This window comes from Marmota marmota, unplaced genomic scaffold (assembly GCF_001458135.2).
Source record: "Marmota marmota marmota unplaced genomic scaffold, marMar, whole genome shotgun sequence".
NCBI classification, from domain to species: Eukaryota; Metazoa; Chordata; class Mammalia; order Rodentia; family Sciuridae; genus Marmota; species Marmota marmota.
The window spans coordinates 26455446-26468760 of NW_026000082.1; the positions used below are offsets into that span (position 1 = coordinate 26455446).

The following is a 13315-nucleotide window of genomic DNA, read 5'->3' on the forward strand; positions in this document are numbered from 1 at the left end:
CTGGGGCTATAGTTCAGTGGCAGAGTGCTTGCCTAGCATGTATGAGGCACTGGGTTCAATCCTTAGCACCACATAAAAAAATAAAATAATAAAATAAAGGCATTCTATCCGAAATAAATAAATAAATAAATCTACAAATGAGAAAGTCTAGCTACTAAAAGAAAGGAATGGCTATTAAAGGTGTAACTTCTAATCAGCATGAAAAGGCTAGAGGAGAAGGAAAACTATCCAGAATCATACTTACCTACTTGAATGATGTAAATAAATGCTGAAGAGAGATCTGGTTCAGAGAAGCTCATTAAAACAAACAGTAGAGATTATTGATCCTTCAAAGGAAACCAGACACAAATCTGCCTATTTTCCTTTTCTTCTACTTTATTCTTTTTAGAATGCTTCATAAATTTGCAAAAAGTCCTCTTTAGGGATGATGCAAATACACTTTCTTTCTAGCCTGGATACATATGAAACCAAAGATAGTAGAAAGCATTGCATTTTGGGGGACAGTACTAGGGATTTAATCCAAGGGTGCTATACCACTGAGCTACATCCCTAGCCCTTTTTATTTATTTATGTTTTTATTTTTATGTGGTGCTGAGGATTGAACACAGGGCCTTATGCATGCTAGACAAGCACTCTACCAGTTGAGCTATACCCCCAGCCCTCATTAGATTTTTTTAAAACTACAAAAGTAACCCCTTCTTATTGTGGTAAGTAATTTAGTCATGTAAAAAGTTACTCCTACTTCCATCCTAACTTTGTGAGGTAACTGACATTAACAGGTTGGTATTAGCCTAACACATCTTTCTGAATGACTTATTGGTCATTTATATATCTTTAGAGAAATATCTATTCAAATTCTTTGCTAAGTTATTTTAATTTAATTTTTTAATACTTTGCCCAGGCTGGCCTTGAACTTGTGGGCTCCAGTTATCCTATCTCAGTCTTCTGAGTAGCTGGAACTGGGGGCCCAACTTTTCCACTGTGCCAGGCTCCTTTGGTAATTTAAATTTCACTTTGTATATCTTTTTTTTCTTTTTGGTACTGGGGATTGAACCCAGGGCCACTTTACCAAGATGTCTTGCTAAATTGCTTAGGGCCTTATTAAGTTGCTAAGTCTGGCCTTGAACTTGCAATTTGTGATCCTTCAGTCCTAGCCTCCCAAGTTACTAGAATTACAGGCATGGGCCAGAGTGCCCAGCTCTGCTTCATTCTTTTGCATGTAAATATTTGGTTGTCCATTGTTGTTTATTGAAAAAATTTTCATTGAATTGCTTGCCTTATTGCTCTTTTCAAAAATTAATTGACATTAAAGGTACAGTTTTATATCTGGATTCTGAATTCTGTTCCCTTGATATATGTATTTATCCTTCTGCCACTATCACACACTGTTGATTACTGTAGCTTCGGTAGTAAGTTTTTAGAATCTTTTGGTAATATTTGCTTATTTAGGTATTTACGTGGTGCTGGGGATCGAACCCAGGGCCTCAAATGATAGGCAAGTGCTTTACCAAATAGCTATCACTCCAGCCCTGTTTTGGTAATTTTTTTCTCCCCAGTACTGGGGATTGAACCCAGGTCTGTTCCACTTCTGAACTACATCCCAATCCCCCCCTGCCTTTTATTTAATTTTTAATTTTGAGCAAGGGTCTCAGTAAGTTGGTGATGCTGGCCTCAAACTTGGGCTCTTCCTGACTCAGTGTTCTGAGTAGTTGGAATTACAGACAGGTGCCACATACCTAGCGTTTTGCAATAATTTTTTTGTGTGTGAAATCAGTTTTGAATTTTAGAAGGGTGGGATACTTTTTCTGGTTTCATAGCTCTAGAGCTCCCTCTTCTGTTGCGTTTATGAAATGTGTTCAAAATAGTGCATGATTTCTGAGATCTGGCTGTTTCTTCTGATATTTTGGGAATTTTTTTCCCTGTACTTCTGTATGCTTTCCATACAACCCCTTCTGACAATCAAAAAAAAAATTTTTTTTGGGGGGGGGATACTGGGGATAAAACTTAGGAATATTCTCCCTCTGAGCTACATCCCCAGTCCTTTTTTATATTGAAATAGGGTCTTGCTAAGTTGCTGAGGCTGGCCTTGAACTTGCAGTCCTCCTGCCTCAGCTTCCTGAGCAGTTGGAATTATAGGGTATGCATCACTGTGCCTGGTCCTTTTGACAGTTTTTAGCAAGAGATAATGCATTTATTTATGGTCCATTGATGGTTGAGTAAAGTGAAAATCTTTCCCCCCATCCTTATCCATTAAGTTTCAAGAAACACTTTCCTGGGGCTGGGGATGTGGCTCAAGCGGTAGTGTGCTTGCCTGGCATGCGCGCGGCACTGGGTTCGATCCTCAGCACCACATACAAATAAAATAAAGATGTTGTGTCCACTGAAAACTAAAAAAATAAATAATAAAAAAAATTAAAAAAAAAAGAGAATCATTTCCCATTCTTTGAAAAAAAAAAAGAAAGAAACACCTTCCTTCTGGGCGTGCTGGCGTACACCTGTAATCCCAGTGGCTTGGGAAGGTGAGGTAGGAGGATTGCAAGTTCAAAGCCAGTCTCAGCATCTTAAACAACTCAGAGACCCTGTCTCTAAATAAAATATAAAAAAAATAAAAAAGGGCTGGGGATAGGGCTAAGTGGTTAAGTGCCCTAGGTTCAATCCCTGATACTAAAAAAAAAAAAAAAAGGAAGAAAAAAAAATTTTTCAGGAGAAACTAGTATATATTAAAAGGGAAAGAAACTAGTGTTTTTTTTCCAAAATATGTTTAATTTAATTTATTTTTAAAAAATTTCCTTGGGCTGAGGATGGAATTCAGGGCCTTGTACGTGCTAGTAGGCAAGAGTGCTACTATTAGGAACATCCTTAGCCCTAAAATCACCTTCTCCCCATACTGGGGATTGAACTCATGGGCACTCTATCACAGAGCTACACCCCCATCTTTATTTGTTTATTTATTTATTGAAAGGATCTCACTAAGTTGCTGAGGCTGTATTTATTGATTGAAAGGATCTCACTAAGTTGCTGAGGCTGGCCTCAAATTTGTGATCCTCTTGCCTCGGCTTCCTGAGTTGCTGGAATTACAGGCATGTGCCATTGCACCTTGCTAATTATACTCTTAAGAATAAATGCATACTTAAAATGTTCTTGAGCTTGGTTCTGTTTAATTAGTATAACAAGTGAACTTTTAAAATAGGGCTCGTATGTCAGGTGAAGAGTACTGTTACTGCTTTTTCAAAACATTCTTGGATTGGGAATGTAGCTGAGTTTTAGAGCACTTGCCTAGCACGTGGGAGGCCCCATAAATAAATAAATAAATACTTACGACTTCTTGAGGTAATTTAGGGAATGGACTCTTCTCCCTTTTTGGTATGTTTTTCGGGGCAGGGGGCAACTTTGCTTGATAGAAAGATTTTCTGTATGATTTGGGTAAAGAATCAGGGCCAGCTGTGGGCAATTTTGTCAAGATCATCCCTTGTCTCCTGGAGACCTATCTAATATTTTCAGTCACACTTTTTGTATAATTATTAACCCCATTATTGTATTCTATGTTTAAATAAACTTTATGCAGGGAGGTTATCCTGGTTGTATGTTCCCAACTCCCAACTGTCCTTAGACCCCTTGCCCCTGGTTACACTGTTTCAGATTACATGTCTTTTAGGAACTCTGGTAACTTTGTATCTTCTCTGTCATTTAGCATGTATGCTCAAAAAACTCTTTCCAGATAATGGACCAGTTGTCTGAGGTTTTTGGGGGATTTGTGTTTTATTTCTTCCAGGGGAGCCAGGAAGTGGGACAGAAAGTGATACTTCTCCAGACTTCCACAATCAGGAAAATGAGCCCAGCCAGGAGGACCCTGAGGATCTGGATGGATCTGTGCAGGGAGTGAAACCTCAGAAGGCTGCTTCTTCTACTTCCTCAGGGAGTCATCACAGCAGCCATAAAAAACGGAAGAATAAAAACCGGCACAGGTCAGTGACAGGGACCCCATTCCCAGAGCTTCCGTGTACTTTCCTAGAGTAAAACACTATAGGATTGTTTCAGAGCCTTCTACTGTGGATGGGCAAAAATTCTTTTGGGCCAAATGAAATGGGCTAGTGTTCTCTCTCAGGGAGGACTTGGGTGGGTATCAGAGTAACCCTGTATGATTCGGGTCAAGGGTCAGGGCCAGCTGTGGGCAATTTTGCCAAGATGGACTCCAGGGCATCCTTTCCACTATTGCTAGTGCGAAGTGTTATTCTCTGAAAATCTTGTTTAATATGGTAAATTTGGAATCCTGTGAGAAGAGAAAATGGGGAAATAGAAATGGAATCTTTGTAATGTAGTTTGAAACATGACACTAGGAAGTTTTGCAAAGCTGCAAAGTTAGAGGCTTTTCATTCTGATTCCTGCCTTATGAGAACCGATGTGACTCGTCTTTTTTCTATTCTAATTACAAATTTTTTTGATTGCTTATGGTTTTTCTGTTTTGGTATTTCTCTGCAATATGCTAACTTCAGATATTGGAAAACAATATAAAGCCTATAAAATATGACAGTGCCTTCCTAGAGAACATTTGTCCACCATGTTTTTTGCAGTACATAATGAGTTAGGCCTGACATCAGTGGACAGAGAGGATTTTTAGCTTTTCTGTCTTCCAGAGAGGATTTTTAGCTTTCACTCTCTCTGGGGTATTTACACAGCTTCATTAAGAGAGGGTAATAAATAGTTTCTACAGTGAGGAATCTTGTCCTGGCCTCATACCTTCTGAGAGGCATGGAAACTGGATTTGCATTGACTGGCTTTGTCCTACTGTCCTTGGAGGCCTGCATGCAGAAAAGGTGAAAGGGGCATGCAAGGGTTGGGTGGGGTTCCTTGTCCTCCAATTGGCTTCGATATTGTGTTATTTTAGAAACCTGTAGGATATTCCTTCATGCACCCACGGTATTAAAACTGTTGGCTTTATGGATATGGATGGGGATATGTAGAATTTATTCTCACTGGTTTGAACCTCTTTGGCATTAGCTGATTCTTTAATTCACTTAAGAATGTTTTTTGTTGTTGATGGTAATGGTGAAATAGTATTTCCTGCAAATAGTGACAAAGGACTGCTGCTTAACATTTTTCTGCAAACCAGAAGTCACCATGCCAGCCTCAAAACTGTAGTAGGAAATAGCAAAATTTGCTTTCGCTTTTTTTTTGGGCTATGGATTATTTGACCACCGTGATGGTATTGGTGCTGGCTTCTAAACAGCAGATACTTATACTCTTAAAAAATTCATTAATTTATTTTTTGTTGTTGGGATCAAACACAGGACCTCATGCTTGCTAGGCAAGCACTGTTACACTCCCCTAGCCCGTTAAAGAAATATTTTTAAATTGTCAAGATAATTAAATATTATGCTTTATGATGCTTTTATTTAATTTACTCCAGTGGGCTTTTTTTTTTTTTTTTCTTAAATGTGTGTGTGTATGTGTGGTACTAGGGTCCAGTGTCATTTTAAAATAATTCTTTTCCTATTTCAGAGTCTAGAGTAGGGACAATATTCTTGAAAAAAAAGTCTGTGACTTTTTCCATTACTGATAAGTTTACTCTCTAGACAGCTATTTATTTCAGGTAATACTTCATTTTCATTAATGACCCGACTATTAGTGACTGAAGATTGATAAAAGGGAATTGGAGAGGCATGAAACCTAATTAACTTTCTTCTTGAAGTTTTCTAGTAAATTTCCATAGGATCTATATTTCTTGCTTATTCTTTCCTCTGCTGGCCTAGGAACTAATTTCTCCCAGAAAAACACTAGCATTTATAAAGATTTTTGTGTTAGTTATTGCTTTCATCAATGATGTCTCCAGTTCAGAGAGCAGGGTCCTAATTTTTATTGCTTTCCCTGTCTTTCCTTTCTCCTTAAGGGCTTATCTGCCTGAATGAAGGGGGGACCTGATTTGCTTTCTTTCTTGGGAAACCAGGTTCAGGACACCTTAGTAGCACCTTAGGGGCCAGTTAAGATGCTTGGGTTCCTGCCATCTTTAGTGAGGAGTTGTATCTGGCCCAAATCCCTTGCCCCTGGTGGATGGCTTAGTGGTGCTGACCGATCAGGGTGAAGATGGAGTAGGTCATCTAGGCATATTGGTAGGTCAGCACCCAGTACATAGTTTTTTCTCCTCCAAGGTGCTGATAGTAGACTATTTTAAGAAATGTTTGAGTATACTATATGCGAGGTACTGTCTAGTGGTGAATTAAGATGGTACTTTAGCAGAAGGAAATAACTTGAATTTGCCCTCTTCTGGAATATGAAAATTTATCAGTTTTTCAACATTCATAAATGATCAAATGAATGCTTACATTTGTATGTTATCTGAACAATAATTAAGTCCTAGTGTCTTTAAAGAAAAAATTGAAAGAATAACTCACAGCTGTTAGAGTTTTACTACTGTAGCAAGCCCAAGTTTAACCAAGATTAACCAAGTACACTCTTATTTATATATTTATTTCCAGTGCTAGGGATTGAACATGTTAAGCACATACTCTACCAATGAGCTACACCCTGTTTTTTAATTGTCTTTTTTTTTGGCGGTGGGTACTGGGGATTGAACTCAGGAGCACTCAACCACTGAGCCACATCTCCAGCTCTATTTTGTATTTTATTTAGAGACAGGGTCTCACTGAGTTGCTTTAATACCTCGCTAAATTGCTGAGGCTGGCTTTGAACTCACGATCCTCCTGCTTCTGGCTCCTGAGGCTCTGGGATTACAGGCTTGCGCCACCGCACCTGGCTTGTCTTATTTTTTTATTGTCTATTTTAGTGATGAACAAAATTAAAGTCAGGCTGAAAGTAAAATGTTTTTTAATTCCTGGTTTGTACACTGTATGCTTTCCCAAATGTCATAAATGAAACTGTTGCATAAGGGATATGGCAGTTAAACTTCCAATTTCACTCTTGTAAACATGGTCTAGGAGGAAAGCTCTTTGCATATTGTTTTTGCCCCTTTTCTACAGTGTGAAAGGCACTGGAGTCAGCTGTGGAGCTGGTGTCGTGCTCCAAGTTGATGTTTGCTTTGGGGCTCTGCCCGGACCATCATCTGTTATAGCAGTGATGGCACAGAATGGCCTCCTCTCTACTGCTCCCTTCCAGATCCTTGAGGCTGGGGTGCTTATGGATGCCACCTTTCCTTTGTTTTAAAAAGGGTTCTAAAAAAAGGGGGGGGGGTGTTCTGCAGACTTTGGTGTTAAATGTCACCTTGATATAAACAATTAATTGTCATCACCATCTTATGGGGCCGAATAGTGTTTTACTCTTCAGTTTCTGGAACAAGACTCAACCCTACAGCATGTTCATTCAACCCCTGACTTCTAGGATGAATGCTGTAGCAATGGAGCACCAGCTTCCTGGACACATTTAGAACATTAAACTTGAGTACAAGTTGCAAAATGTTTTCCTTTTTTTAAAGTTTAAAATGTTTTTGTCATCTTACTTTAGTGAAAGCCTATTATGCTGAGTTTTACAAGCACCTTTCATTATATGACTAAACCTTTCTTTCTCTGTTTCTTCTAATGCCCTAATTATATTTTATGATACAAATATTTTGAAAGTTCTAACTCTGAATCTGGCAGCTAATAAAAAGGCTCCAGGTGTCTGTAGTTTTCTAATGATATAACTTTTTCTTTCATAGTCTATTCTTTTGCTGTGGAATCCGTTGAGGGAAGGGATTCTTCTGACCACAGAATCTTTGGTGCTTTCATGTTTAAAACTTACGGCTTAAGATCTTAAAGCTGGTTTTGTTTCTATAAATCTTGCTAGGGTGGCTAATCGACTAATTTATTCAATTAGTGTATTAATTTCTATTGCTTTCTTCCTTTCAAATGCTGCCCCTCAGCCCGTCTGGCATGTTTGATTATGACTTTGAGTAAGTTTGATTTGAATTAGTATTTGTGCTGTGTTTTTTAGTGTGTAGACACCAGTATGCCTTTTTGAGACCTTTCTAACCCATAGTTTATCTGTTTAATTGTAGGTATGTATATTAGGTTAGGCTGGGAAGTTTTTTTTAAAAACAGAAAAACGTGATGGAGGTAACATTTTATTTAATAACTTAAGCAAAATTAAGTAAACTTCACTTTTATGCATTTTAATTTCTTTTTAAATAGATAACCTTTAATTTATATTTAAATTGATTTTCTGGCTTTGCTTCATAAGGAGATTAATAGTTAAAGAGTTTGATATTTTGCTTTGGAAAGATTTAAAAATTGAAATTCATGTAATTTCTTTTGTGTTTCATGTCCAGAAATACAAACTCCTAGTCTCTCTTCTATTCTTAATCACCACACGTCTCAGTAATTTTCAGTGGTATAGTTATAAAGCTAACATATTAACATAGAGCATGCCTTCTTAATCCAATCTCTTTAACATGTAACTTTGGAATATTTTTAAAAGATTAAATGACTTTTGCAACTGCTGTATATTTCTTTTTAAATTATCCAAGTTTACCTTATGGCAAAAGTATCTGCTCATATTTTTTAATACTTGCTTAATAATATCTGGGTAAACAACTAAATATGACATAGTCTAATGAAGAATGTGGATTTTACTTAACCAAATAGCCTTTGTTATAGCTTATGCCCTATGCAATAGCTAATTGTTGGACCCTTTTTCTGTAAATTAAAATGCAAATATCTTTTATCTTTCCTATCACAGAATTGATCTGAAGTTAAACAAAAAACCACGAGCTGTAAGTATCAGCCAGACTACTTCAGAAAGGCTGGAAATTTTGTAGATGATTAGGAAAATGTATCATCTTCAGAGTCTGAGTGTCTCTAATCTGGGTCACACTCTAATTTTAAAGTCTGGGATGTCCATTTGTATATACTGCAACTTTTAGATAATATTTGCTTTATTTTGGAGAAAGAGCAGTTGCGCATATTTTTACTGAAGAAAAATTCCCTCTGATTAAATAACAAGTTGTTGATACTAACTCCTTTTTTTGGGGAGGGCTGGTGAGTTTAGGTCTAGCAAGAGCAGAGTTGATGTTTCAGTTGATTTTCCTTATAGACTCAGAAGACAGGCCATTTTCCGTTGTGAAATGTTCTACATTACATTTGAGATATCTTGGAGTATAGAACAATCCCCTAGCACAGTTGTTTGTGAGATTTTTTTTTTTTTTTTCTCTAGATTGAAATGAGTGTTTTGTTGAGTAAGTTGAGATTTTTCTTTCTTTCTCTTTAGGACTATTAGAAGACTCATTAGTGCAGAAGCCTCCAGGCTGTAGAGCTCTGCTTCCCTTCTCCGACCTCATACAGATAAAGATAAACATCCCTCACCTGAGTGCGTGGCCATCCACCTCTGCTCTCCCAGACCCAGTGCCTGTGACTCTGAGTAGTTTGTTCTAAATGTTGTGACAAACAAGTCATTTCTGTAAGACATCGGATCATTTGCTTTGTGTCATTTTTAGTAACAGAGCTGCAAGAAGACCAAGACATGGTTATAATCGCAGCAAGTTGTTAACTGTGCATTTCTCCCTTCTTAGAATGAACATTTTTCCCCAAACTGGCTGCTGCCAGCCACATGCGTGATCCCTGTTGAGAAATATTCTCTGGTTTTCTTTTATGCTAAGTAGAACACAAGTCACAATGATGTAGGCTGTAAATATCTGGCATTCTCTTACTTTGTTGTGTTTTATTTTCTGTTGTTATTTTACCATCTCATTTTCTTTGGGGACTTTTTGTAATGCCTTTGTACAGCTCATACCTTCCTGCCAACATATCTGGTAATCTATTTCATGCAGTTGCCAATATTCCAACTGAAAATAATGTGGCTTACCATAGTAAAATGGGAAACTTGGCTCTTTGTTTTCTTGCAGGAGGAAGGTAAAGAGTGTTTATTTAAAAATTATCTATCTTAAATCTTTGAGTTGAAAGCAGTTTCATGTTCAAGGAACAGGAAAAGCGGAAAAACACAAGTTAAAATCAGTTCTTTTAAAATAGATATTTTTATTCTTTTGTATAAATAAAATTTCACAGGCTTTGACTTCTCATGCTTTACTTTTAAACCTGAGAATTGTTTTTTTACTTATTTATTCATATCATGCCTTATTGGAAATTTCTTTTTTCCCATCTTTTTGTTAGTAATCACCTGATTAAATATTGCTGTAAAAATCACCAAGGGAATGGAAAGTCTCAAAATTCCACCAGAAGCTGATAATGTAAGGTTCTTGAGCGGAGTGAAAGGTAGCATCAGCAGAGCCAGCACTGCCCCAGGGACATTGTCCTTGCAGGGGTCAGTAGGCAGAGGAACTTGCTGATGATTGTGCTTGATTCAGTGCAGTGGTCACCTACTCTGGCAGCAGATTGTAATCACCTAGGAACCCTAAAAATGCTGATGTCTGGGCCCCACTCCCAGAGACCCTAGGGTCCATACAGCCTGCTTACTAGGATTTCTTTCAAAGGGTCCTGGTGATGCTGATAAGAAGCCATGTGGAGAGCCACTGCATTAGGAAACTGAATACTTTGATTAAGTGTTATGCTGTGAATCATTCTAAGATTTGGGCCTTGCCTTTCCGTGACTCTATTTAGTCATAGTCCTTTATGTGTGCCCATCTCTTTGTAAGAAGAAATATGTTCATTGTGATCTCAGTGGAGCTGAATATGGATGGCATCTGTTATCAGAACAAAGCTGCCTTGTCAGGTGTGCAAAAGCTTTCACTTTTGTTCTCAAATAAACTTTTTTTTTTTTTTTCCTCTGTGATGATTTAGACATCTTTGGCTATGTCTTTGGCAGCAGAACTCCAATGTTGCAATGTTTTAAGGAAATAGTTTCTTAGATTGTTCCTTTAAAACAAAAACCTTGAAGTATTCTGTGTCCTTCTTTGTCAGTTCATCTCCTTTTCCAAGAGGGAAGAGTGGGATTTCCTGGACTTTCCTTACCTCTGAGGAAAGTGCTGAGCTGACTTTAAAATATCTCTGACACTCAGAGTTTGGCATTTGCTAGAGATGCAGTAGTATTGTTGTTTAAAAGGTATGTTATTTATTTTGTTCTATTTATTTTTACAATGCTTGGGGTAGAACCAGGGCCTCAAGCACATTTTACTGCTGAGCTACACTCCCAGCCCTTCTAAAGATATTGTTTAAAAGATATCTATGCCAGGTATGGTGATACACACCTATAATCCCAGTAACTCATGAGGCTAAGGCATGAGGATCACAAGTTCAAGGCTAGCCTCAGGAATTTAGGGAGGATCTGAACAACTTAGGGAAACCCTATTGCAAATTTTTAAAAAATTAAAAGGACTTGGGGATATAGCTCAGTGCTAAAGTGCCCCTGGGTTCAATCCCCAGTACCAATAAAAAATAAAAATGTATCTATGTGATTACACCTGTGTGTATATAAAATCATGATTATGGGCAGGCTACTGGCTTTATAGCTATATAAAGTTTAACCACTGATTAGCAGACCTTTCAGTTTTCTTGTAAGTTGGCCAGGGAGGGATACTGGTCTGAGAGATTACTTAGTTTCCCTACATGGGGATATTTTAGAAAAAAGCACCAAGGGGTGCACCATTGTGCTTGTAATACTTAACTTTGGTTATTAGTTAGATTGCTTGTGAGTGAATGTGCCAACCTGAAGAGAGATTACTGTCAGTGGATGGATAACATTGGTAGCATGTGGAAGGCTCTAGGTTCAGCACGGAAGAAAAAAGCAAGTCCACTGGGTGGCCTGTGTTCTCCCACTTTAGCCCTGCTGCAGCCTCTTAACTGGACCTTCTGTGAGGACCACTGAGAAGATGCTTCCTCCCAGGCCTGCCCTCACTGGCTCAGTTTTTTAAAAAAATATTTTTAGTTGTATAAGAATGCAGTCCCTTTATTTTTATGCGGCGCTGGGGTTGAACTCAGTGCCTTACATGTGCTAGACAAGTGCTCCCAGCCCTCAGTTGGGTTTTGAGTAGTGCTTTGCTACACATTATAGGTTACTGAACAAATTGGTTTAAAGAACTGGAGCTGATTGAGGAAGCTGTGTCCTGGAATATGTCCTTCCTTCTTCCCTTTTTTCCTATTCCAGAGGGACTAAAGTGGGAATGGGAAGACTGAGGGGGCCGTACATGTTTGTTTCTGCCATCTGGGTACACTTTCTGTTCTTTACATTTCTCTTAAACGTGGGAATAGGTTTTCCTTTGCTCCTCTTAGTAGATAGGACATTAGAATAAAAAGTCAAGGCCCTTGTAACATTTTTGTCTCCTACTAGGAGCATAGTGCCAGCGCAGAGTTTCCTGGGAGTCTCAGGTGAACTCAGCCCCTCTGAGGACTGGGAAAATGGTTCATTCTATTTAAATGTAGAATGTTTGAAACCCATCATACCGAACAAGTTGAAGTTGGAGAGCAGGAGTAAACCACAGAGTAGAAGCCTGGAAGCCATTTGGGGCCTAGGGGAGGGCTATGGGCAAGGCCAGTGGGAACCGATAGAGCAGGGCCTTCAAAGCTGCTGTGGTGATCTGGAGAGGCCATATATCTTAGGGGCCTTGGAACACAGAAAGAAATTGATCAGTCATGACATGGGTCAAACATTTTCCCCACAAATGAGTTCATACTATTTGCTTAGAAGATCCTTTGTTCTGTAAGAGAAGGAAGCAGTATTTCTGCCTCCACACTTGAGCCCTTGGTTTCTGGATACTGTAAGTACTCTAAATATCCTGTGAAGAGTGAGCTTGACATCTTGACCCATGCAGTAAATAAGAGCATTGAAATGAGTGTTAAATAGCCTACACTTGCTTGCAAGTGGTTACATGTATTGTTTTGAAATACCGTTTTTCATTGCATAATCATCACAGATTTTATGCCAAAAAAATTTTTTTAAAGTGGGATGCAACTTCATGTGAAGCCCCTCTCTCTTTTAAAAAAGAAGTCATGCTCATATTAACTTAAAAATTATTTATTACTAAACTATCTTTGGTGTAAGATTAGAATGCATGGGATACTTGTGAATATATGTTACTGCATCAGTGATGATTATGTGGTGAAATACAGCACTCCTTGTTTTTGTATTCTGACTTTTCTGTCCCTCAGCCTTCTCCGGATTTCTGAAGCAAAGTCACATCTGAAGTCCTGACTCCATGCTGTTCGGGTAGGAGAAAGTACAGGACTGTGTTTTGTGCACCTTTACTTCTCCAGGGTGGTGTATTCAGTGCTTAGGAAGGTGATACAGTGGTGATGGGAAGGGATTGGAATTTTCATTCTATGACACTCTAAACGAGTATTATCATGTCTGAATCTTTTAAGTGGTAAACTTCATGATTTCAAACAGTTTTCTGGAGTAAAAGTTGTCATTACTGGTAGGGCTGTGTGTAGTTGGTGTT

General features: G+C 38.3%; 1 protein-coding gene across 5 annotated transcripts in view; it reads left to right on the forward strand.

Moving 5' to 3' along the window:
• Positions 1-10708, forward strand: part of Meaf6 (MYST/Esa1 associated factor 6) — a 24774-nt gene extending 14066 nt beyond the window's left edge. For 2 of the 5 annotated variants that reach the window (XM_048815734.1, XM_048815737.1), the window contains exons 6-9: positions 3773-3965; positions 7853-7882; positions 8668-8701; positions 9196-10708. In XM_048815734.1, the coding sequence (XP_048671691.1) occupies positions 3773-3965; positions 7853-7882; positions 8668-8701; positions 9196-9204 (266 nt within the window). In that variant the 3' untranslated portion in view covers positions 9205-10708. Of the gene's footprint in view, positions 1-3772; positions 3966-7852; positions 7883-7987; positions 8046-8667; positions 8702-9195 lie in introns of all 5 variants that reach the window. The other 3 variants (XR_007352099.1, XM_048815735.1, XM_048815736.1) reach the window with 3 other exon arrangements.
• Positions 10709-13315: the final 2607 nt, after the last annotated feature.